General features: G+C 37.3%; 1 protein-coding gene across 1 annotated transcript in view; it reads right to left on the reverse strand.

The window, feature by feature from the left end:
• Positions 1-4,725: 4,725 nt before the first annotated feature.
• Positions 4,726-27,060, reverse strand: part of LOC113925577 (transmembrane protease serine 11C-like) — a 59,789-nt gene continuing 37,454 nt past the window's right edge. Inside the window, exons 6-10 of the mRNA XM_027600112.1 lie at positions 14,732-14,770; positions 11,267-11,438; positions 9,603-9,862; positions 8,581-8,723; positions 4,726-4,887 (exon numbers count right to left, since the gene is read on the reverse strand). Coding sequence (XP_027455913.1) covers positions 4,726-4,887; positions 8,581-8,723; positions 9,603-9,862; positions 11,267-11,438; positions 14,732-14,770 — 776 coding nt within the window. The remainder of the gene's footprint in view (positions 4,888-8,580; positions 8,724-9,602; positions 9,863-11,266; positions 11,439-14,731; positions 14,771-27,060) is intronic.

Consider the following 27,060-nt stretch of genomic DNA (forward strand, 5'->3'; position numbering starts at 1 on the left):
GCCTTATTTAATCCAGTCATAGGAGCTAGTTTCCAAGATATACCCATTCATTCATTCTTTGATTATTTTATTTAACAATTTTTTCTGTGTATCAGAGTTCTAGGTGTTGAAATTATAGACTGAGAGTCTATAATACGGTTTTACATTTTTTAATGCAAAAAAATTTTAAGAAATGTCATTTCAACTATATGAATTATAATGAACTATATGAATAAGAATTTTCCTCTTATGGGATGCCTGAGTTGCTCAGTCAGTTAAGCGTCTGCCTTTGGCTCAGGTCATGATCCCAGGGCTCTGGGATCGAGTCCCACATCGGGCTCCCTGCTCTGCCGGGAGTCTACCTCTCTCTCTCTCTGTCTCTCATGAATAAATAAATAAAATCTTAAAAAAAAAATTTTCCTCTTAGAAAAAGAATTAATGTGAATTTATATTAAAACCCCCACATAGTGAGGGGTTAAAAGAAAATATGACAAGACTATTTTTTCTAGTACTTGAATATATATGTCATATGGCTCTCTCTTTCTTTTTTATCAAGAGGATCCTTGAAAATGAAGAAAGAATAAACTATCTACCAAGGTTTTTGCTTTTGTTTTGTATTGTTTACTTGGTGAAAAGTCTTGATGAAAATCATTGAGGAAGTCAGCTTTTTTGCACTTAACCTATAAGATCTTCTGAAGGAAGTTAAATTATGGCAGGAAGAGCCTGAACAATGCTACATGCATCTTCCAGTGGCATAAACATGGATAGTATGCTTAGCAAGAGATTGCTGAAAAGTAGCAGTCTGAGTAAAAATGAGAAGACTCAGAGTTCAAAGTGAAAATACTAATCTGTGGTAAGGGTAGGAAATTCTAATAAAACTGGTTTTACCATATATTGAATTACCTGATAAAGGAGTGTATAAGCCATAGCTGAGTGTAAACAATCAGAAAGATGCTGAAAGAAATGCCAGATAATTCAGATGGTAGCAGACACAAAGGCATGGAGTTTAAACAGGCAAAAGAAGAAACCAACTGGGAAGTGAACCTTATAAATTAATTAAAATATTACTACTTAGCAGCAAGGAGGAATTGACAGAGAAAGTGGACTTCAACATACAGTACTTACTTGTAGTGTTGTTGTATAATATTTAACTTACCTATTTAATAAACTTGGTAATAACTTATTTATTTATATTCAGTGTAATGAGTTTTCACTATTATCTCAATGTCTCATCATTAACTCTTGCCGGATACTGTTTTAGAGCAGGAATGCCTGACTCTGGAGAGACCCAGGAGTTAACAACATTGTTGCCCCAGTGGGCAGGCACCATTCTAACTGGTTTCCCTATTGTTCAGTCTCTCTTGTAGAGAGGAGGGAAAGGAAGTCTATCATCACACAGTGTACCATTATGCAGGTCAATTCACTTAAACTGACCCTATTTGGAAGTGGCAGATTTCTTAAATGTGTTTACTTAGCATACCTGTTTTCATGTCAAATTATTTTCCAAAATAAAAAGTATTTGTACATTTCCCCCCCACAGAAATATTATGCACTTTCTAAACACGAAAAAGGTAGGTAAAGAAGAGTACTGGTGACTTAAATCATCTTGCTTTTTTTCTAAGATACCAAAATATGCATAGCATGATAGTGCTTTATGCAAAATCTGTAGTTAAGATAATAAACACATGAAAATATAGAATCTGTTGTGAGGTAATGTAATTTAGAATAATACTGTATTGATTTAGAGGATAGCACATTTTGCACTGGGTAATAGATGACCATTACTTTTTGTCTGCTAGCATTTTTTTTTTTGAAATGCCCGTCCCTGCTCTGAGGGCTGTTGATCAAATCTCCCCCTGCCCAACCTCCACCAAGAAGGATACACTGATCTAAGCTGGGTCCATCATAGGCATCCTCAGAATTTTTTTTTTTTTTTTTTTTTTACTGGAGCCAGAGGGCAGGAGGGCTGTATATCTGTGGAACTGTTAGCTTTGCACTAAAGAAAACCTAATCCTAGAGGCAAGGAGCAGATCTTTACCACCTCAGTAGGTAGCACTGGCCATGAATGAAGACAGAGGAGGGAAAAGTTAAGATGGGGCTAGAGGTCAAGACATTACTTGGGCCCCTAGAACTAGCTTCAGCTCTGCCACACGTAGATCCCTAGATTTTTAGTAAATGAATTGAAAATGTTTTCTTTTCACTTAAGCTAGTGTTAAATGGGTTTCTCTCACTTGTGACCAACAATGAATCCTGACCAATATCCATATAGTTTTTTGTAAATATTTAATTTCTAAAAAATTAAAAAGTATGAATATTAATTCTTATAAATGTATAGCTTGATATATGTCAAAATATTTAAAAAATCCATCAGATAATAAAGCTATTGTATTAATTCATCTATACAGTCTATGACAAATATTACATTTTAGAATACTACACTAGGTAGATCCTTAGTTATAACCATATCACATAACGGAGCATAGTTGTTTAAAGTGTGGGTTCTGGAATCCAGTCCTTGGATTTTGAGTCCCAGCTCAGCCAATTATAAACTCTGGGCTTCACTTCTCTCTATCTCAGTTTCCTTATCTATAAAATTAAGTTTGCCCCAGTCAGAATGGCTAAAACTAACAAGTTAGGAAATGACAGATGTTGGTGGGGATGTGGAGAAAGGAGAACCCTCCTACACTTTTGGTGGGAATGCAAGCTGGTGCAGCCACTCTGGAAAACAGTATGGAGGTTCCTCAAAAAAGTTGAAAATAGAGTTACTGTATGACCCAGCAATTGCACTACTGGGTATTTACCCCAAAGATACAAATGTAATGATCCGAAGGGGTATGTGCACTCCAATGTTTATAGCAGCAATGTCCACAATAGCCAAACTGTGGAAAGAGCCAAGATGTCCATCGACAGATGAATGGATAAAGAAGACATGGCATATATATACAATGGAATATTATGCAACCGTCAAAAGGAATGAAATCTTGCCATTTGCAATGATGGGGATGGAACTGGAGGGTATTATGCTGAGCAAAATAAGTCAATCAGAGAAAGACATGTACCATATGATCTCACTGATGTGAGGAATTCTTAATCTCAGGAAACAAACTGAGGGTTGCTGGAGTGGTGGGGGGTGGGAGGGATGGTGTGGCTGGGTGATAGACATTGGGGAGGGTATGTGCTATGGTGAGCACTGTGAATTGTGTAAGACTGTTGAATCACAGACCTGTACCTCTGAAACAAATAATACATTATATGTTAAAAAAAAAGAAGATACCAGGAAGGAAAAAACGAAGGGGGAGAAATCGGAGGGGGAGACGAACCATGAGAGACTATGGACTCTGAGAAACAAACTGAGGGTTCTAGAGGGGAGGGGCGTGGGGGAATGGGTTAGCCTGGTGATGAGTATAAAAGAGGGCACGTTCTGCGTGGAGCACTGGGTGTTATGCACAAACAATGAAACATGGAACACTACATCAAAAACTAATGATATAATGTATGGTGATTAACATAACATAATAAAATAAAAAAATAAATGAATAGGCTGACCAACAACAACAAAAAATTAAGTTTGCAAGGGAACCATCCTCAGAAGGTCATTGTGAAGGCTCAGTGTAATAATGCATGTCAAGTGTGCCTGGAACATAGTAAGTGGTCTATAAATGTTAGCTACTATTATTAACGTCATTATTTTTGGGGTCCATGGACAAAATTTATATCATAATGAAAGCTATTAGTGGTAGCTGTAGGAATGTCAGTGATGAAAAAGAGAAGGGCTGGACTGCAGTCTGGGAAAGTATGACCATGAGGTAATATCCATGATAAAAGCCAACTGATCTGTTTAGGTGGAAAGTTGGCATGAGCCCTAAACAGTGCATTTATAGACCTCTGTGCCGTCAGCTAGAATGTTTCTGTATGGGCGAAAGGAAAGTGAAGGGAAAGCAAAATTTCCATATTATTTATTTCTGGCTGATAATTGATATTGTTGAGGAATTTTAAGAGATTGGAGATACGTAATACAGGGTTATCTGCATAGCATGTTCAAGCCTATGTAGTGAAATGTAGCCCATGTGTCTGAGGACAATTTTACTACTGTATGTGTGTATGTGAGAAACATCTTCTGGCCTCACTTATATATGAAGGAGAACTAGGAACAGATCAACAAGCATTGGGATCTATTCAATGTACCCCATGGGATTAACATGCTGTTTTGGGTCATCAAAGTGAGGAAGCCATAAATAGAGAAGAGATTAGCATTGGCATGGCATGGAAAGAAGACAGGTAGACAGCGTTTCTTTGGAAATTTTTATAGGCACTATACAGCAATTCACTAGGCTACAACCTACCAATATATAGAGCTTGTGGCAGCCATGTGATTCACCAGGGGATTATTTGTACACTCAGGAGGGAGTTTATTGCCAACACCTATTCTATGATTTCCTAAGGGACCTGGATCTACAAATCAGTAGAGAAGACCTTAGTGAACTATAATCCGTATTTGTTCCTATAATTACCTTCAGTCTAGAGAGGAGTATAGGGGAAATTATATATCCTGGTTCATTGCTGTCACTATCCCTTTTTCAAAATCTAATATACAAAAATTTTATAGTTCTAAAATTGTATATCTTTATATTTGCAACATTAAATGTGCATGAAGAAAGGTATTCTAAATTAAATGTGGTTTGGGAATTACAAGCACATTTTAAAAGGGTATAATTTTCAACCTTAAATCTATAAAGAACTTCTGCACTAGAGACCAGTTTTGGACAAGATCCAGTCTCGATAGTATGTTACTCGAGTGTAGACACCAGGCTTGTTTGGGAGAGCACATTCATCTCCCCAGCTTACAATGCCAGCAAGGAACCAAGTGCCTTTATAATCTGCACCAACCAGAGGTCCACCAGAGTCACCCTAAAGAGAAAAAGGATACATACAATTACTATACTTTAAAGTTGAATACTGCTTATTTTTCTCTTCTGTAATAAAGACAGGGAGATGCAGAAAAGGGAAAAATCCTAGATATTTCAGTATTGAATGGAGTGATACAAGTATTTGTTCTTTTGTGGCTGGCTTATTTCACTTAGCACAGTGTCCTTCAAGTTTCGTCCATGTTGAAGCATGTGTCAGCATTTCCTTCTTCTTAAGGATGAATGATAGTCAATTTTATGTATGTACAACATTTTGTTTATCCACTTATCCATCAATGGACACTTGGGTTGCTTCATCTTTTGGCCATTGTGAATAATGCTCCTATGGGTTAAATGTACAAATATCTATTTGTGTCCCTGCTTTCAATTCTTTTGTGCATATGCCCAGAAATGGAATTGCTGGATCATATCGTAATCTATTTTTATTTTTTGAGGAACCACCATGCTGTTTTCCATAGAGGCTGTACCAACAGTACACAAAGCTTATTTTATAATTTTTAAAAATTTAATCACTTAGTTTCAAATTCATGAAGTGGAGAATAATAGATAGCCTCTCCTCATTTCTTGTCCTTGTCTCTTTTGACTTCCTAGCTTACTTGTATCAGCCCACATCTGTATTTACACTCATTGTCAGATAAATGGAGGTATTTAGTTCTTTCCAAGGCTAATCCCTCCACCTGTTCTCTGGATCAAGGGCACTGTTCTATCAATAATCTTCTCTTGTTTGCTTTTCCTAATATGTCTTCATTTCCTGCATTGTCTTTCCCTGCCAGGCATATACTTTTTTTTTTTTTTTTCAGTTTTGCCCGTCTGAAAAAATGACAGCCTTTCTGGATCTTAAGACCTCCTCTATTGCCCTAATTATCTTCCTTTCATAGCTTAGCGGCTTGAAGTAGTAGTTTATATTGAAATTTCTGTTTTCTTATCTTATTTTCAACTTTATCCTAAATGGAGAAGGATGGGGGACACATGGACTCTGGTCACCCCTATCTTCCGCCTTGTCCTAATGCCTCTTCTTTGGACACAGTCGTCTTTGGTATTCTCTTGCCTTTAGCCACCTTTTCTAACGTGTATGCTACCATCACTTGAACAATACTTAAAAGTGATGGGAATGGATGAACCTTCTAAACTTTACCAATAAACAATTGTTGAAGTTGACACTCTTTCCAGCATCTATCTCACTCTTCGGCATGTGTCACTATTGACTATTCCCTTTTTCTCTGATCCCTGGAATCCCATGACACCAATTTCTTATTGTTTTTTGTTTTCTGATCTTTATCATCTCTCACTGTTAGCCCCTTAAAAAAGTATACCAGAGTTCTATTACTTAGGTGCTTCTTATTTTATATAGTTTATCTGAGCAATTGTATTGGTAACTCATAAATTTACCACCCAGATGACAATAACTTTCAGATACGTATGTACAGCCAGAACTCTTTCCTGAGCCCAAGGTTTTTATTTCTAATGGCACACTGGACATATATGCCTGGCAATTAGATCATCATTAGTAATCTTGGCTAGAATACTTTCACTGGTCTGGTGGGGCAAAAGTCTGCAAGCACTGGGTTAGAGAGTGAATAAGTCGAGAATATGGAACAATGGTAGTAAACTATTCTGTAGAGATTTGACCAAGAAGGGAAAAAGAAAGACAGAGTAGGATATATTAAGGGAGAGACCTAATAATATTTGCAGAATATGTGGAAGACCCCATTGGAGTGGGGCAGTTTGGAAAATATGGAAGAAAGTTCAAATTAATGTAAAGTTCAAATACTTGTGTGGAGAGAGAGGGGATGAAGAATACAGACAAAAGGTTAGATTTGAAGAGTAGAAGAAATTTGTCCTGAGCCTGGAAGGTGAGGATAAGTACAAATATAAATTTATCATGTAGAAAAGAAATTAAAGTCGATCTCATGATTTCATTCATTCTTTTTTCTAGTTAGTATGAGGAAATGTCATATGTTAAGGAATATAAAGGCATATAGGGACACATTTCAATAATGCAATGAAAGGCTGACATAGACTATAAAGGATGCATTAAAGAATTCTATAGTGTGTTAAGGACCCAGCTGTGATTATATGACACCAGTTTACAAGGCTGCAAGATTTCTTCTAGTTGTGCTCAGGAGCTTATATATAGGAGCCAATAAAATAGTCTTGTTGCTCTGTGGTTGGAGATTATTAGCATGGGTGTGGGGAAGTAGAAGATAGTGAAGTCACTGAGGGTGCTGTCAGTGGAGTGGTGGAAATAATCAAACCTCTAGGCTGCATGAGGTTAGAAGAGAGCCATGGTGCTGAGGGGTGATGGACTGAGAAAAAATCGAGAGAAACTGGGATTTAGAGTTGTCATAACTTTGAAGAATAGGGTTAGTGGGACAGTTGGAAAGATGGGAATCTGTAATTGTTGATGATAATTATGTATTTCAAGTACTTATTTGTATGTTTTCTCATTCCTAGAGTGCAGGAATAATGCTTTATTCACTTTTAACTCCTCTGCATCTAGCACAGGGTCTGGCCCCTCGTAATCCATAAAAAGTAATGAATAAAATATAGGGTCTTTCTGGATTTACCACTAATTCTGCCTGCCTAGATAACTGCAGTAGTACTTTTGTTAACTCTGAGACTATTGCTTATAAATAGCATCAGAGGTGTTTGAAGCATATTAAGCATAAGGAAAGGCAGCTTAGTGTAGCATTCAGAGTATAGGCTGTGTAGCCCAATGTCCTCTGTTTAAGTCTGAGTTCTACCACTTAATACCTGTGTGAGTTTGAACAATTTACTTGATCTCTTTATCTCAGTCTCTTCAGCTGAGAAATAGGGCTTATAATAGTACAAACGTACACCACAGAATTATCATAACTAGAATACATTAATATTTGTAAGGAGCTTAAAACAGTGCCTGCTACATGGAGAATTATTTTTTTTTTAGATTTTATTTATTTATTTGAGAGAGAGAGAATGAGAGATAGAGAGCACGAGAGGGAGGAGGGTCAGAGGGAGAAGCAGACTCCCTGCTGAGCAGGGAGCCCGATGTGGGACTCGATCCCGGGACTCCAGGATCATGACCTGAGCCGAAGGCAGTCGCTTAACCAACTAGCCACCCAGGTACCCTACATGGAGCATTGTTAAATAAACAAAATATTTAGGGTATTGGAACCACCCCCAATTAAGAAATCTCCATGATCACTAGGTTGGGTGTTGGATTCAGTTGGGTGCTTCTCACTGAAAGAGGGCCAATCTAACTAAAGTTGCCAATATTCCATTCATTTCTTTATTGCTTATTCTAAATTTAGTCTCTTCCCCACTCCTACTGACAGCTTCTTATATAAGTAGGAGTGGTTTAGCACTTCAGTATTTTAACTTAATAAGTATCTTATTAAATACTAAAAATGTTTTCTTTTGAGAAAATTGAACAAGTAAATTGGAATTAAAAGCCACAAGAAAAAAAAATCTTAAAAATGGAGTGCCTAAGCGTCTGCCTTTGGCTCATGTCATGATCCCAGGATCCTGGGATCTGAGGGGCTCGTCGGGCTCCCTGCTCAGTGGGAAGCCTGCCTCTCCCTCTCCCACTCCCACCTCCGCATGTGTTCCCTCACTCGCTGTCTCTCTCTCTGTCAAATAAATAAATAAAATCTTAAAAAAAAAAAAAAAAGGAAGAAAATGGAGTAGGCAGATTTACCTGGCAGGCATCCACACTTCCCTCCAGGAACCCGGCACACAACATTCCAGGTGTGATCACACCACCATATACCTCTTCACTGTTGCAGGTTTTATTATCTATAATCTTCACTAGTCCTTTTTGGAGTATATTAGGACTTGTTCCTAAAGGAAGAAAATTATATAACTTTTGCTAAGTTAATATTAATATCTCTGACTAGGTTTATTAGTACCTAACACTATGTACAATTTCCAAATCAATGTAAAACACACATTTTAATTAGGCTTTTGTCTCCTTTCTTAGTAACAAAGTAGATTACATGTATGCCTTAGAAAATAAAATGAAAAATTCATATTCCAGAAACATACATTTTATAATCATTTTAAGATTTTCTGCTGTTACAGTAATTCTGAATCTTAGAATTAATTTTAGATTTTTTTTTCTACTTTCAGATGCGTTTAATGAACAGAAATAGCTACTAAATCTTTACATTATTAAGGTCATGGGGATGCATTGCCTTGTCACATAGGGTTACTCATTTCTCCTCAACAAAAATGCCCAATACTCTGCAGTCTTGTTTGTTTAGTCTAGTACTTACCTGCATAAAACAAATATTTATTATATTTTGTGGTTATTGTCTTTTCTTGCTAAAAATGTAAGCTTTATGAGGGCAGGAATATTTACCTATTTTATTCATTAATATATCCAAACCACTCAGACCTGTATTTGGAATAAAGGTGGTAATCAAGATAAATATTTATAGAATGAATGAATGAATAAAATGGAGGAAAATGAATTACTTCTTCAAATAATGCATTTCTACCAAAACTGCCATTGTTAAGGGAAATTATGGTAAAAGCTCTATGAAATTGTAGTTTCTGTCTGAATGTGGTTGAGGATAATTTTCAATCCATTGCACATTATCCTCTTTAAAATGATCTAGAGAAAGTATTTCTCAGGTTTAGTTATGATTTGGAGTATTTTTTTTTTAACTCCTAAAACTCAAATTCAAACCATGTAGTGGAGGAAGGTTAGGAACTCACCATCAGACTTTAATGTTCCCCATCCAGTGACCACCACATCTGAATTGGGTGGGAATGTGTAAGTGGCTTCTGGAAGACATGCTCTTCGGATGCTGCTTGTATATAATACTGGTGAGGACAGATGCACAACAGCAATGTCATTATCGTGTGCGGGGTAATGGTAGTTTTCATGAATTATAATATCCTTGATACCTCGCTGTGCTTGTGGGTTACTTAAAAGAAGCCCAAAACTAACATTCCATTCTTTGGGATCCCTGGCCCTAAAGAAAATAGATTTATTGATTAAAAATCCTGTATTTCAGAGTTGTAGGAATTAATATCTTATATGTTCTAAAACAATTAGAGAAGTATTGAATACCCGTAGTGCATTTAACATACAGAAGTAAAGTTATATGTAAGAGAAAAAAATAAAAACAATAACATGAATAAACTTTGAATAATTCAGTAAGCTATATTTTATTTTTTATCTTTTCTTCATAAGATATATTTTAAAAGATAAGCCATGGGAACTCATTTTATGTGTCCAGAAAGTATCAAGAGTATTTAGAAAGATAAATATGACAAGACAAGATAGTAAGATTAAGTAAAAAGTGGGTAAGATTATGGGACAGAGTAAACTTATGGAAATTAAGGAAATAGCCTAAATCTTCTTTTGTAATCGTTAAAAACTATAAATAGGAAGGTATTTCTGACTTTTGTTAATCAAGTGTTTGTATATTAAGCAGTGAAAAATAGTGCTGTTAGAACATTTCAAAGTCTCAAGTTTAAGAGTGATTTTTATTTAAAAATAAAACCAGTAGGTGCTACATAAAGCCAATAGAAATTAGTAAAATGAAACCTCAGACAAAAGGGTAAAAACAAAGAAAACGCTTGGTGCAGTAATATATCCTTTAAAGAAATAATAATTTCACATCGGACTATAATATTTTTTAAAGATTTTATTAATTTATTTGAGAGAGAGAGAATGAGACAGAGAGCACGAGAGGGAAGAGGGTCAGAGGGAGAAGGAGACCCCCAGATGAGCGAAAAGCCCGATGTGGGACTCAATTCCGGGACTCCAGGATCATGACCTGAGCCGAAGGCAGTCGCTTAACCAACTGAGCCACCCAGGCGCCCGCAAATCGGACTATAATATATATGGGAGGATGCAGGACGAATTCAAATATTTATGACTAAATAAATAAAATCAGATGAAATAATGATGAGAAAGAAATAGAAGACCAGTGCTCAGTTTGAGATTTATAGTTTCTTTGTAAAATTGAATTCAGTCTAGCTTAGTGAGTCTCAACTGAGGACTAATTTGTCTTCCAGGAGACATTTGGTGTTAACAGGAGACATTTTTGGTTGTCAGTCCAGGGGGGCATGCTACTGGCATTTGGTGGGTAGGGGCCAGGGATGCTGCTAAATATCCTATAATGCACGGGACAGTCACCTCCATAATTAAGAATCATCTGGACCAAATATAATAGTGCCACTGTTGACAGATCCTGTTCTAGCTTGAATATATCTTTTTTTAAAAAAACTGATTCATTGAGTAATTTTGAGAGTATACTTCACAATATCAAACATTTGGAGGCATAATTGTATGGCCATATTCTTGAAAGGTATGTATCAGACTTTTGGTGCATGAGTGGCTTTGAGGCTTTTTGTGGTCCAGAGCTTACTTTAGGAAGCAGTGAGCAGCAGTGACAAGCCAGCTGTTACTAATCAGAGTGGCTCCACATCGGTGGACACTGTTATGTTGCAGGCTAGCTTGCCAAGGCCATTCGCCTTCCTGGGCATCCATGCCCCCTGCTATCTTGTTGCCAGAAGGAGTTATTGTTCGTTGTCCACAACCTGCTCAAAATAGAGTTCGTTAGCATACAATGATATTCATATTGCTTATGCACACATTGCTATAGTAAACAAACTCTCATAAGATTAACTGAGGAAAAGCCCATAGTCTTGGAGAAGTTAAGACAAACTGTGGATTTGAGATTTCCTGAGAATTCATTCAAAATAGAGATTGACATCTTCCTCCCCCATCCTCATCAGTCACATATACTCTCCATGTATCTGCATGGCATTGCTCTGATCTGTTAAAAGAAGCAAGTGAAATGAAATGTTTGAATTTGGAAGATAATAACTGGTAGCCAGTTACTAAGTTATATATGGAAATGTGTGCCTTTTAATTTTGTGAGCAGTTGTGATTGCTCTGAAACATTCATAAGAAAGAGTGAATGGCTGTGAATGTCAATGGGATATTGACAAGAGACAGAGTAGACAGAAATGTGTTCACATTCAAGTTACAATCCACAATATCTGGCTAAAAAGAATGACACATGAAGAGAGCCAACCCTTTCCCAAAGTGATATGCTTCTCTGCATCAGGACTGTGCTCTCATGTCAACTGAGATCCAAAGAAACTGCTAGACTCTTTTAAGTCTTTAAAGCAAATCTGCAGTTTTGTACTGTACTGTAATAGTACAACTTCACTATAATTCTGTCTCTCTCTGATTCTCTTGACTATGTCATCTTACTCTAAATAAAGCACTGAGCTTGTTCCTTGACAATTTATGGTATCTTTTACTAGAGACTGTCAGCCTCATTAATTAAATTTTTTAGAGGGCAGAAACTATATCTTTTTAAAAAATATATTTTTAGAACCTATCATGGAGAACCTATCACCTATAAGGAGCTCAATAAATGTTTGTAGAAATGAAGTCTATGTCATATGACCCACAAGACATCTTGAAATAAAAATGATATTTGACTTCTGGAATGGGTATGTTCCTAACATTTAGAGAATGAGAAAAACTTGCCATGATCAATGCAGTGGATGTCGATGAAAGCAGTGGTTCTCAATCAGGGACAATTTTACACTCCACCCCTAACCCCAGGAGAAATTTGGCAATATCTGGAAATATTTTTGGTTGCCATAATTTGTGGGAGGGGGGTGCGCTACCGGTAGGTAGAGGCCAGGGATGCTGCTAAAAATGCTATAATGCATAGGACTGTTCCTGAAACAAAGAATTGTCTGGCCTAAAATGTTAATAGTGTTAAGGTTAGGAAACTCTGAGTTAGAGAAAGGTATTTGTATCAAGAATGAGAACTTTAAATTAATTGGAAAGGTAGATGGTCAATTGCTTCACAGGGATGTGACAAGGTAACGTCCGGAGATAGTCATTCCTGAAGGTGGAAAGGCATCAGAAGCACAGGGGAGGGACATGTAGATTTTTAAAACGGTCTTTGCTAGCCCTCTGAAGTCCTTAAATTTGTATATTGCTTCTGATTCTAGATTGTTCTCTTTGATGCAATCTAAACCTCAGATTGTTAAGGCATCCTTTTCATAAAAACCACTTACTGAAGCAGAGCCTAGGTGGTTGTTATTTTTGAATGAGAGAGTCTCACTTTTGACTCACTGAATGTGATTCCCTTTTCTTTTTCTTTTTCTTTCCACTCCCTTATCATGGAATCTGCAGAGGATAAAACAAATAGCTCAGAACCCAAAGGTATAATGGTTCCTCCCTATCCTCCCTTCTGTTTGGACAGCTCCTAAAGGAAGTTGTCTTTTACTCACCTTCCTTCAGAGAAATAGAAAAACAAAGATGCTTCCCTGTGGGCTAGGAGAGCCTCCCTGGGGTGACTCTACTTTCCTGTTTGTGCTTTTGTTCAGGATTGTAATCTAATTTATATTCATGCATCAGTTTCCATCCTGAGTTCTCATTTGTTCATCGTTGCTGTGTCTGTTAAGCTTCTGGCTGCCACCTCTGCAGTATTACCTTGTTATTACCTCTGCTGAAATCTTACATGGCACCTTGTAGCTTTTGTTATATCAGAAGAGGTCATATGGCAAATTTCAAGAATTTAAGGAATATAATGAAGACTTGATGGCTTATACTTCCGGAAACATCAAAGAATCTACCAAGCTCTTACAGCCTCCATACTCTTCTAACACTCATTCCATCATTTATTACTCTAATATACTTTGTCATGTACCAAACTCTATTCTTTCTTCAATACTGTTTGATTTTTCTTGCCTACCTTTCCCCTCTTCCTATTTATTTAAAGTACAATTAAAACCTCAGATAGGCCAAGTCAAGTTCAGAATACTGGTCTGGATGGTTGCTTAGTGTTCTAGCTAGGGGATGTACAAATTGGCTGATCTCTTTCTTACTGCTCTTTTTATTCCTGTTTTAATTACCTCTCTTCTGCCAAACTGACACATTTTTAATTGTGGATTTTGATTGTATCAGCACTAAAATTTTTAATTGGAATGATTGACTTTAAAATGTCCTATTAAGTAGCCTGAGGACTGTTCAGTCAAAATATATCAGAGGGAAAAATAATCTAATACAGCTTTGTGGTTAAGTTTTGCCCAGGTTGCTCAACTCTGCTATGACTGAAAGGTAGTAAGAGTCATCGGGGTTGGTGTCACCGGGCCCTGGAGGGCGATTTCCAGCTGCCCTAATTAGTCTCAGTGCCCAGGTAAGAGCAGTGGTCCTCTGATAGCCTGCGACAGGTTCCAGCAATCCTGGGGATCATATTTCCCAGGGTTGGCTGGTGGGAGAGTGGAAGCAGAATCCCTTCGCCAGCAAGCAAGCTGCTTGCATGCAAGTCTCAGCACACGAAACTTGGCTTGCATGATCAGAATTTCACAGTGAGTTCCCAGGCCTACAGTTTTTATAGGTAGAATAAAATATACAACCAACATCTACTGAGTGCTTATTATGAGCTGTGTACTTTTGTAAGTACCTTAGTTGTGCTATCTTCTTTTGTCATTGCAACAGCTTGGAACTGAAGGTTTGAGAAACTAACTAACAATCCAGTTAGTACATGTTGGACCTGGGGCTCAAAACTAACATGTAGCTGGTTTTAGATCCTAAGTTCATAATTACCACTGCTTGTCCCTAGATGCCCTCTGCCATTATGGCATGTAATAATGTGTTTCTCATTTAAAATCAATTTATAGCAGTCAATCAATGATATCAGTCAATTTAAGACCAACCACAGTCATCTTTTCCCAAGTTTCTAAAAGCCGGCTTCCCATTACGTCTTTATGGATGCTGTATTGATTGTCAAGTGGAGGTCTTTTTTGCCATTCAGGAAATTAAATTTCACTAGAAAATAACTCTTTGTTAATGAACTTACAAACATTGAGAAGATTTTCTGCTGTCGGCATTGCAATATCTAAAAGTCAAAGAAAAAGGAAAAGGAAATATTTACATTTATGGACATATTCTTTAACATTAATACTAATTGTTTTGAGGAACACATTATTCTGTAAATATAATCCAATTATTCAATCTTGACTCTATAACTTCTATGATCATGGATTAGCATAGAGAGAAATAAAGTCTTAGTATTCATTCTTCTGTTTCTAAAAAGACTCTCAAGTTCCCCATTATAAGTTGAAAAAGAGGTCCGGGTCCTGGAAAGTACTAAAATATATGAAAAATAGTGATCTTTCACTGTATCTCCAATCCAAATCACCAGATGACTGAATGTATTTGACCTCATTTATGCACCACTTTAAATACTCTTGGCCCATATCTTATTCCAGCCACAATGTGGTGACGAATTCCACACAGATTTGGATCCCCTTTACTCAGGAGTAATTTGACACATGCCCTTCTCAAGCTGGCACTTTAGGTTTCTCACTTTCTGCCGGAAGGAACCCACTGGATATTCCCAGATGGGCAATAGGAAATGTGGGAGTTAACTCTGTTGGAGCTGGTGTAAGATGGGAGTCAATGGACAAATGCTTCCCCCTTGAGTCGTAGGGGAGCACAGTTCTGATATATAACTCAGAAGATCCCATGGGATAGAGCTAGAGTTGCCCCTGATGGTGAAAACTCTCCCTTCCCGCTTCATTCTTTTTACTCTTTACTCTTTCTCAGATCAACTACCATATGCAAGTCTCTGTCTCAGGCTCTGCTTTTTGAGAAACCAGGCTAATATATTGAAATAACCATATACCATAAGAAATAATGCTAATAAGTAGGAGAGACTATGTAAATTATTATATTTAGTCCATTTTTTGGTGTTGAGTGCATTTTGCTATATTTTGATCCTTTTAAAATTAATATCCTTTGTGTGGTTTCAGTTATTTAGAATACTCAATTAAGCATGCCATTTCATTTCCCATTTGCTTTGGATAAAAAAAAATTTACTTTAGTAATAAGGCAGACTTTAATATTGTCTGCTCATTCCTAGACATCTAGGGAGTATCTTAGGATGAGATTTACAATAGACAATTTTGCTGTCGGCCCCAAATCCCTGCAGAACCTGCAAACCGTGATGAAAGTGTATGAGGAGAGGGTGAACAAGTGAATCACAATTATGTCCCAAATTTCAGATGTAGAGAAATGTAAATATACTAACCATTTCTACTTAAGAGTTTCTCTTCAAAAATGAGTCACCATTTGCTTGATAGGTTAAATACTATAAATGCCAACGTAAGTTCATTTTTATTATGCTCTTGCATTTCTATAAATCCAGGAGGGAGTATCCATTTATATATGACAATTATAGTTCACACTCTTACATTAGGTTGCACAACAAATCAGGAAGACAAAAGAATCCTTTACCAGAAAGTCAGCTTGTTTGAACAAAAAGGTAGGAGCAATTTAACCATCAGAGAGACTGAGTAGATATGAGCCACACCCACTTTAACAGAAAGGTGGCCCATTTCCACCTAATCCTTTATAGCTGCCTTCCAGAAGCTAATTTTTATTGGACAGGATACGTTTAGAGTTTGATTTTGAGCTTTGTGTGGTTAGTAAAATGTATCAAACTATATTAAGAGTTTGGGATATAATTTAACTCCTGTAAATCAACTGAAAAAATGTCAAATCCTACACCTTACAAGAACTAATTATTTAGAAAACCCGACTATATTCACAGAACTTTTTTCTTTCTTTGAGGTTTCTTTATTGATGTATGACTTGCTAAAGGGAAGAAAGGCTTTTGACTTATAATTTGCTTTTAATAGTTGTATTATCCCAGAGCTTAATAGAGTAACTATCGCTTGGGTAGGAGGAAGGACAGGTACAATACATGGGGAAGTGATTTAAGCTGTCACTCCTTTGGATTGAGTCACTGCTGTGTGGCTATTTGTGTTTCCTTCCTTTTAAGTTCCTTGGCTCACACTCAAAGGCTAGAACTCCTGTGAATTTATGTTTGAGTCAGGAGTCAACTCTGTAACCTAAGGTACTCTGTCTACAATGTAGCAATGGCACTGTCCCTGCCAAGAATGAGATTCCATCAAAGGATGATAAGACAAAGCAGTTTTAAAAACAGCTCAGGAACTGTGCATTGATCTTCTCCTATGGGCTAGGACTCAAAGACAATTGACATAGACCCTGTCCTCAGTGAACTTGTAGTGTAGTGGAAGAGGTGTACAACTTAGTAGATAATGTAATCTTATATGATTAGTGGTGTGGTAGATTTGTGCGTAGAAAATTGGATGCACCAAGAAAAGTCACTGAGTATAGAGGGGCAGCAGGGGAAATAGGAATAGCTGATGACAAACATTCTTTTGGAAAGAAGCCAATGAAATTTACTTGGGGCAAAATAGGCATGATTCACTCATTGCTGAACATTAGATTAGAAAAGATGCTTAGATGCTTTCTAAATGGGCTTTTGGATCTGTAATTATTTAATATTTGGTGTCTTTCTGGGGTTAGAAAGTAAGAAATGGAAATTTGGATGTACTGGTAAAAGTTTGATATCCAGTGACTATTTTCTTCCTTAAAAAATATCTGAAACATATCACATGCCCTCCTTAATGCCCATCACCTAGTTACCCCATCCCCCCCACCCACCTCCCTTTCCCCAACCCTTAGTTTGTTTCCCAGAGTCAAGAGTCTCTCATGGTTTTTCTTCCTCTCTGATTTCTTCCCATTCAGTTTTCCCTCCCTTTCCCCATGATGTGATGAGCACTGGGTGTTATACGCAACTAATGAATCACTGAATATTATATCAAAAACTAATGATGTACTATATGTTGGCTAATTGAATTTAAATAAAAAAATAAAATAAAATATACAATTAAAATTAAAAAAACAAATGAGAGAAATGGAAAAAATATCTGAAACATAATAATCATGAAAACTAAGCTGTAGGATTCTGAAACATAAGGAAGACTTTTACACTAGCAGCAGATACATTTATAATATAAATTTTACATAGATCATGGGCTTTAACTTTACTTAGGTGAATTTATTACTTTACATGAGTCCAAATGGTAAATAAATTGATTAATCCTACTTTTCAAATAGTTTCCCTAGTGTTCTAGCATTAAACAGATAGAGGAAATTACTGATTTTCTTTTGGAGTATTTTATGTGATGTTTAAAATTTTTCATGTTAGGTTTGTGAAAATTTTAAAACTATAAATAAATGTACATGGACTTACTGAGTAAGGTAACTACTACAAAATTGTTTTATAACACAGGAATTATCATCTTCCACCTTGGAAGTTCATTCATAATATTTTCACCGCCCCCCTTCCTCCCCAAAAGAAGTGCTAATATGAATGGTCTGAATTAAAAGGCAAAGGAATGGAGCATGCACTTGGATTGTGGTTGAACAAAAGCTGATTCTTCACACACTGCAAGTTTTGATTAATCACCTGGATGTGTATTTATTTTTATTTATTTTTTATTTATTTTTAATTTTTTAAAAGATTTTATTTATTTATTTGAGAGAGAGAGAGAATGAGAGACAGAGAGCATGAGAGGGAGGAGAGTCAGAGGGAGAAGCAGACTCCCTGCCGAGCAGGGAGCCCCATGTGGGACTCGATCCCAGGACTCCAGGATTATGATCTGAGCCGAAGGCAGTCGCTTAACCAACTGAGCCACCCAGGCGCCCTGGATGCGTATTTAGCCTCAATAAATGCTTTTCTTTATGCTTCTAATTAGACAAAATTTTTTCTGTGGTTAGACATTACATATTTGTCCTTCCTCAGAGTAATGTAGATTAGTTCTTTACAGTACATATCTTCAATATGTTTGCTATTTTGACTCTGAAGATGAAATTTAAAAAATTTATTAGAAGTTAATTAATTATAATTAATACATCTTTTAATGAAATATTTTAATAAAATTAATAAATTTTAAAATTAATTAAATTTTTAAAATTAATTAAACCTAATAACCAATTGTGTATGCAGGTAGTAGTTTTTAAGGTAGAACTGTGCTCCAATTTTTTTTATCTTTATGCAGATTTCAAGAAATATGAAAAATCCAAATTTATTTGGATGTTATTCTATACTTAGCCATCATTGATTTTAAGACTTAGAAGCTGTACAGAAGACTATTATAATGAAGAGAGGACAAAATATGTCCTGAGAAGTTAGTTTATTTATTTATTTTTAAGATTTTTATTTATTTGTTTATTTATTTATTTTTTATTATTTTATTTATTTATTTTATTTTATCTTTATTTGACAGAGAGAGCAGAAGCAGGGGGAGCGGCAGGCAGAGGGAGATGGAGAAGTAGGCTCCCTGCTGAGCAGGGAACCCGATACGATCCCAGGACCCTGGGATCATGACCTCAGCTGAAGGCAGACACTTAACCGACTGAGTCACCCAGGTGCCCCATGAGGGGTATATTTAGACAGTTATGTTAAAACAGTAAGTGGTGGGCAATGTAAGTGATAACATCTGTCTTAAACTTTTGAAATGACATACTTGTGTTTCTAAGAGGCCCATTTGTGGACACATATTGGACAGAAAGTTAATATTTAGGATTAGCACTTTTTTTTTTTAAAGATTTTATTTTATTATTTATTTGAGAGAGAGAGAGAATGAGAGATAGAGAGCACGAGAGGGAAGAGGGTCAGAGGGAGAAGCAGACTCCCCGCAGAGCAGGGAGCCCGATGCGGGACTCGATCCCGGGACTCCAGGATCATGACCTGAGCTGAAGGCAGTTGCTTAACCAACTGAGCCACCCAGGCGCCCGGATTAGCACTTTCATCTGAAAAGTTTCTAGCTTGGTTCTCCCTGGTACCTAGGCATCTTGTGAAGGTCTGCATTTTGATGGCATAGCTCTGTTATAACACCCAACTGAGAATACTTTATGGATGAATTTCTTTCAGTTCATGTCCATTGCTTTCTTTAAGAACTATCTTAAGAGGTAGCTTCTCCAAGAAGCTTTCCTTCTTAACTCTGTCTTCTCAGATAATTTCTTAGCTTCATGTTCTCTTGCTGGTTTGCACATAGTAGTTTTTGATGCAAAATAACCATCATATTGTAATATTTTGTTCATTTTGAATGAATTAAATTTTTTTCTCTGGAATTTATTTAAGTTGTTTGTTTTAAATGTATTTTTCTACACTAAAAAAAATTCTTCTGGAAACTATACATATTTGAAAAAAAAACAAAAATAAATATATTCAGGCATTAGCTAATAGACCCAATGACAACCATAAGATAATTTATAGACTTATTTTATGCAATACTTATGAGTAAATCCATGAAAATTGCATGGTTTTTGAAGTTGCACAAGTAACCTGTTATTGAACACAAACCACAACTATTCTTACTCTGAACATGTAGGACTCTTGTGTGTTTCTTCAGACCTTCTACACAAGAGACAAAGAATGTAGAAGATACAAAGAATGGAAAAACTGGTTAGGAAAAAATTTCTGAAATCTATAAATTTCTTCCTGACAGAGTAAAGACATTTCTTTGTTTTTTTAAAAGATCTATTCATATTTTGAATGCCTTTTCTTGTCCTTTATTGATTTTTTCCACATTATGAGCTTTAATAAAACCTCTTAGGCACACAACTTATCAGTAACAGAAATCACTTTAAGGGAAAAAAACATTAAAACTGGCATATAGTTGGTCTCTTGCTTAGATGATCTGCCCCTTTCAGTGAGGGGGGTGTTAAAGTCCCCTACTATTATTGTATTATTGTTGATGTGTTTCTTTGATTTTGTTATTAATTGGCTTATATAATTGGCTGCTCCCATGTTAGGGGCATAGATATTTACAGTTGTTAAATCTTGTTGGATAGACCCTTTAAGTATGTTATATTGTCCTTCCTCATCTCTTATTATTGTCTTTGGTTTAAAATCTAATTTGTCTGATAGAAGGATTGCCACCCCAGCTTTCTTTTGATGTCCATTAGCATGGTAAATTGTTTCCCACCCCATCATTTTAAATCTGGAGGTGTCTTTGGGTCTAAAATGAGTCTCTTGCAGGCAGCATATGGATGGGTCTTGTTTTTTTATCCAATCTGATAGCCTGTGTCTTTTGATTGGGGCATTTAGCACATTTACATTCAGGGTAGCTATGGAAAGATATGAATTTAGTGCCATTGTATTGCCTATAAGGTGACTGTTACTGTATATTGTCTGTGTTCCTTTCTGATCTATGTTACTTTTAGGCTGTCTCTTTGCTTAGAGGACCTCTTTCAATATTTCTTGTAGGGCTGGTTTGGTGTTCACAAATTCTTGTAGTTTTCGTTTGTCCTGGAAGCTTTTTTTTTTTATGTTATGTTAATCACCATACATTACACCATTAGTTTTTGATGTAGTGTTCCATGATTCATTGTTTGCATATAACACCCAGTGCTCCATGCAGAACGTGCCCTCTTTAATACCCATCACCAGGCTAACCCATCCCCCACCCCCCTCCCCTCTAGAACCCTCAGTTTGTTTCTCAGAGTCCATAGTCTCTCATGGTTCATCTCCCCCTCTGATTTCCCCCCCTTCATTTCTCCCTTCCTGCTATCTTCTTCTTCTTTTTTTTTCTTAAACATATAATGTATTATTTGTTTCAGAGGTACAGGTCTATGATTCAACAGTCTTACACAATTCACAGCACTCACCATAGCCCATACCCTCCCCAATGTCTATCACCCAGCCACCCCATCCCTCCCACCCCCCACCACTCCAGCAACCCTCAGTTTGTTTGCTGAGATTAAGAATTCCTCATATCAGTGAGGTCATATGATACATGTCTTTCTCTGATTGACTTATTACGCTCAGCATAATACCCTCCAGTTCCATCCACATCATTGCAAATGGCAATATTTCATTCCTTTTGATGGCTGCATAATATTCCATTGTGTGTGTGTGTGTGTGTGTGTGTGTGTGTGTGTGTGTGTGTGTGTGTGTGTGTGTATACCACATCTTCTTTATCCATTCATCTGTTGAGGGACATCTTGGCTCTTTCCACAGTTTGGCTATTGTGGACATTGCTGCTATAAACATTGGGGGCACGTACCCCTTCGGATCACTACATTTGTATCTTTGGGGTAAATACCCAGTAGTGCAATTGCTGGGTCGTATGGTAGCTCTATTTTCAACTTTTTGAGGAACCTCCATACTGTTTTCCAGAGTGGCTGCACCAGCTTGCATTCCCCCCAACAGTGTAGGAGGGTTCCCCTTTCTCCGCATCCTCTCCAACACCTGTCGTTTCCTGACTTGTTAATTTTAGCCATTCTGACTGGTGTGAGGTGGTATCTCATTGAGGTTATGATTTGGATTTCCCTGATGCCGAACGATGTTGAACACTTTTTCATGTGTCCGTTGGCCATTTGGATGTCTTCTTTGGAAAAATGTCTGTTCCTGTCTTCTGCCCATTTCTTGATTGGATCATTTGTTCTTTGGGTGTTGAGGTAGATAAGTTCTTTATAGATTTTGGATACTAGTGCTTTAACTGATATGTCATTTGCAAATATCTTCTCCCATTCTGTCAGTTGTCTTTTGGTTTTGTTGACTGCTTCCTTTGCTGTGCAAAACCTTTTTTTTTTTTTAAAGGAGTTTTATTTATTTATTTGACAGAGAGACACAGCGAGAGAGGGAACACAAGCAGGGAGAGTGGGCGAGGGAGAAGCAGGCTTCCAGCGGAGCAGAGAGCCCGATGCGGGGCTTGATCCCAGGACCCTGGGATCATGACCTGAGCCGAAGGCAGACGCTTAATGACTGAGCCACCCAGGCACCCCTGTGCAAAAGCTTTTTATCTTGATGAAGTCCCAATAGTTCATTTTTGCCCTTGCTTCCCTTGCCTTTGGTGATGTTTCTAGGAAGAAGTTGCTGTGGCTGAGGTTGAAGAGGTTGCTGCCTGTGTTCTCCTTTAGGATTTTGATGGACTCCTGTCTTACATTTGGAGTCTATTTTTGTGTGTGGTGTAAGGAAATGGTCCAGTTTCATTCTTCTGCATGTGGCTGTCCAATTTTCCCAGCACCGTTTGTTGAAGAGACTCTCTTTTTTCCACTGGACATTCTTTCCTGGTTTGTTGAAGATTAGTTGACCATAGAGTTGAGGGTCCATTGATGGGGTCTCTACTCTGTTCCATTGATCTGTGTGTCTGTTTTTGTGCCAGTACCATACTGTCTTGGTGATGACAGCTTTGTAATAGAGCTTGAAGTCCGGAATTGTATTCTTTTTTTTTTTTTTTTAAGACTTTAGTTATTTATTCATGAGAGACAGAGGAGCAGAGAGAGAGAGAAGCAGAGGGAGAAGCAGGCTCCCAAGGAGCAGGGAGCCCGATGCGGGACTCGATCCCAGGACCCTGGGATCATGACCTGAGCCGAAGGCAGACGCTTAACCATCTGAGCCACCCAGGCGCCCGAAGTCCGGAATTGTAATGGCACCAGCTTGGCTTTTCTTTTTCAATATTCCTCTGGCTATTTGGTGTCTTTTCTGGTTCCACACAAATTTAGGATTATTTGTTCCATTTCTTTGAAAAAAGTTGATGGTATTTTGATAGGGATTGCATTGAATGTGTAGATTGCTCTAGGTAGCATTTGATATCTTCACAATATTTGTTCTTCCAATCCATGAGCATGGAACGTTTTTCCATTTCTTTGTGTCTTCCTCAATTTCTTTCATGAGTATTTTATAGTTTTCTGAGTGCAGATTATTTGCCTCTTTAGTTAGTTTTATTCCTAGGTATCTTATGGTTTTGGGTGTAATTGTAAATGGGATCAGCTCCTTAATTTATCTTTTTTCTGTCTTGTTGTTGATGTATAGGAATGCCATTGATTTCTGTGCATTGATTTTTATATCCTGCCACTTTACTGAATTCCCATATGAGTTCTAGCAGTTTTGGGGTGGAGTCTTTTGGGTTTTCCACATAAAGTATCATATCCTCTGCAAAGAGTGAGAGTTTGACTTCTTCTTTGCTGATTTGGATGCCTTTTATTTCTTTTTGTTGTCTGATTGCTGTGGCTAGGACTTCTAATACTATGTTGAATAGCAGTGGTGAGAGTGGACATCCCTGCCGTTTTCCTGACCTTAGGAGGAAAGCTCTCAGTTTTTCCCCATTGAGAATGATATTTGCTGTGGGTTTTTCATAGATGGCTTTTATGATATTGAGGTATGTACCCTCTATCCCTATACTCTGAAGAGTTTTAATCAAGAAAGGATGCTGTATTTTGTCAAATACTTTTTCTGCATCTATTGAGAGGATCATATGGTTTTTTATCTGTCCTTCTATTTTCAGTGACAGCCTAGCTGGATATAGTATTCTTGGCTGCATATTTTTCTCATTTAGTGCTCTGACTATATCATGCCAGTCCTTTCTGGCCTGCCAGGTCTCTGTGGATACGTCGGCTGCCAATCTAACATTTTTACCATTGTAGGTTACAGACCTCTTGTCCTCAGCTGCTTTCAGGATTTCTCTTTGTCTCTGAGACTCGTAAGTTTTACTATTAGATGTTGGGGTGTTGACCTATTTTTATTGATTTTGAGGGTGTGCTCTGTGCCTCCTGGATTTTGATGCCTGTTTCCTTCCCCAAATTAGGGAAGTTCTCTGCTATAATTTGCTCCAATATACCTTCTTCCCCTCTCTCTCTTTCTTCTTCTTCTGGGATCCCAATTATTCTAATATTGTTTCATCTTATGGTATCACTTATCTCTCGAATTCTGCCCTCGTGATCCAGTAGTTTTTATCTCTCTTTTTTTCACCTTCTTTATTCCCTATCATTTGGTCTTCTATATCACTAATTCTCTCTTCTGCCTCATTTATCCTTGCAGTTAGAGCCTCCATTTTTTATTGCACCTCATTAATAGCCTTTTTGATTTCTACTTAGTTAGATTTTAGTTCCTTAATTTCCCAGAAAGGGATTCTCTAGTATCTTCTATGTTTTTTTCAAGCCCAGCTAATATCTTTATAATTGTCATTCTCAACTCTAGTTCTGACATCTTACTAATGTCAGTACTGATTAGATTCCTGGCAGTCGGTACTGCCTCTTGTTCTTTTTTTTTGAAGTGAGTTTTCCATCTTGTCATTTTGTCCAGAGGAGAATAGATGAATGAGAGAACAAAATTCTAAAAGAGAAACGTGACCCCAGAAAAACATACACTAAACAAATCAGAAAAGACCCAAAACTGGGTGGGGGGGGGAAGAAAAAGAAAAAAAAAAAAAGAATATGATCAGGCTGGTGAATAGAGCCACACACTAGATTTTGGGTGTATTTTGGTCTGTTAGAAGAAACCGCCTCTCAAATCTTTAAAGAAAGAAACACACACACACACACACACACACACACACACACACACACACACAAAAGGGTAAATACAATGAAGGGATGGAATATGAGTATAAGGATCCAATTTCTATACACCAACAAGAAGACAGAAGAAAGAGAAATTAAGGAGTCGATCCCATTTACAGTTGCACCCAAAACCACAAGATACCTAGGAATAAACCTAACCAAAGAGGCAAAGAATCTGTACTCAGAAAACTATAAAATACTCATGGAAGAAATTGAGGAAGACACAAAGAAATGGAAAAATGTTGCATGCTCATGGATTAGAAGAACAAATATTGTGAAAATGTCTATGCTACCTAGAGCAATCTACACATTTAAAGCAATCCCTATCAAAATACCATCCACTTTTTTTTAAAGAAATGGAACAAATAATCCTAAAATTTGTATGGAATCAGAAAAGACCTTGAATAGCCAGAGAAATGTTGAACAAGCAAAGCAAAGCTTGTGGCATCACAATTCTGGACTTCAAGCTCTATTACAAAGCTGTCATCACCAAGACATTACGGTACTGGTACAAAAACAGACATATAGATCAATGGAACAGAATAGAGAGCCCAGAAATGGACCCTCAACTCTATGGTCAACTAATCTTCAACCAAGCAGGAAAGAATGTCTGATGGAAAAAAGACAGTCTCTTCAACAAATGGTGTTGGGAAAATTGGACAGCCACATGCAGACGAATCAAACTGGACCATTCCCTGACACCACACACAAAAATAGACTCAAAATGGATGAAAGACCTAAATGTGAGACAGGAGTCCATCAAAATCCTTGAGGAGAACACAGGCAGCAACTTCTTTGACCTCAGCCGTGGCAACTTCTTCCTAGAAACATCACCAAAGGCAAGGGAAGCAATGGCAAAAATGAACTATTGGAACTTCAAGATAAAAAGCTTTTGCACAGCAAAGGAAGCAGTCAAGAAAACCAAAAGAGAACCGACAGAATGGGAGAAGATGTTTGCAAATGACATATCAGATAAAGGGCTAGTATCCAAAATCTATAAACAACTTATTAAACTCGACACCCAGAGAACAAATAATCCAGTCAAGAAATGGGCAGAAGACATGAACAGACATTTTTCCAAAGGAGACATCCAAATGGCCAACAGACACATGAAAAAGTGTTCAACATCATTCGGCATCAGGGAAATCCAAATCAAAACCTCAATGAGATACCACCTCACACCAGTCAGAATGGCTAAAATTAACAAGTCAGGAAATGACAGGTGTTGGAGAGGATGCGGAGAAAGGGGAACCCTCCTACACTTTTGGGGGGAATGCAAGCTGGTGCAGCCACTCTGGAAAACAGTATGGAGGTTCCTCAAAAAGTTGAAAATAGAGCTACCATACGACCCAGCAATTGCACTACTGGGTATTTACCCCAAAGATACAAATGTAGTGATCCGAAGGGGTACATGCACCCCAATGTTTATAGCAGCAATGTCCACAATTACCAAACTATGGAAAGAGCAAAGATATCCATCAACAGATGGATGGATAAAGAAGACATGGCATATATATACAATGGAATATTAGGCAGCCTTCAAAAAAATGATATCTTGTCATTTGCAATAACATGGATGGAACTAGAGGGTATTATGCTAAGCGAAATAAGTCAATCAGAGAAAGACAAGTATCCTATGATTTCACTGATACGAGGAATTTGAGAAATAAGACAGAGGATCATAGGGGAAGGGAGGGAAAAAAATGAAACAAGACAAAACCAAAGAGGGAGACAAACCATAAGAGACTCTTAATCTCAGGAAACAAACTGAGGGTTGCTGGAGTGGAGGGGGGTGGGAGGGCTAGGGTGGCCGGGTGATGGACATTGGGGAGGGTATGTGCTATGAAATATGTAAGACTGATGAATCATAGACCTGTACTGAAACAAATAATATATTATATGTTAATAAATAAATAAATAAATAAATAAAGCTGGTATCTAGTATATGGTACGTTTAGCTATTTA

The sequence above is a fragment of the Zalophus californianus genome, chromosome 2 (genome assembly GCF_009762305.2).
Source record: "Zalophus californianus isolate mZalCal1 chromosome 2, mZalCal1.pri.v2, whole genome shotgun sequence".
In the NCBI taxonomy this organism is placed as follows: domain Eukaryota; kingdom Metazoa; phylum Chordata; class Mammalia; order Carnivora; family Otariidae; genus Zalophus; species Zalophus californianus.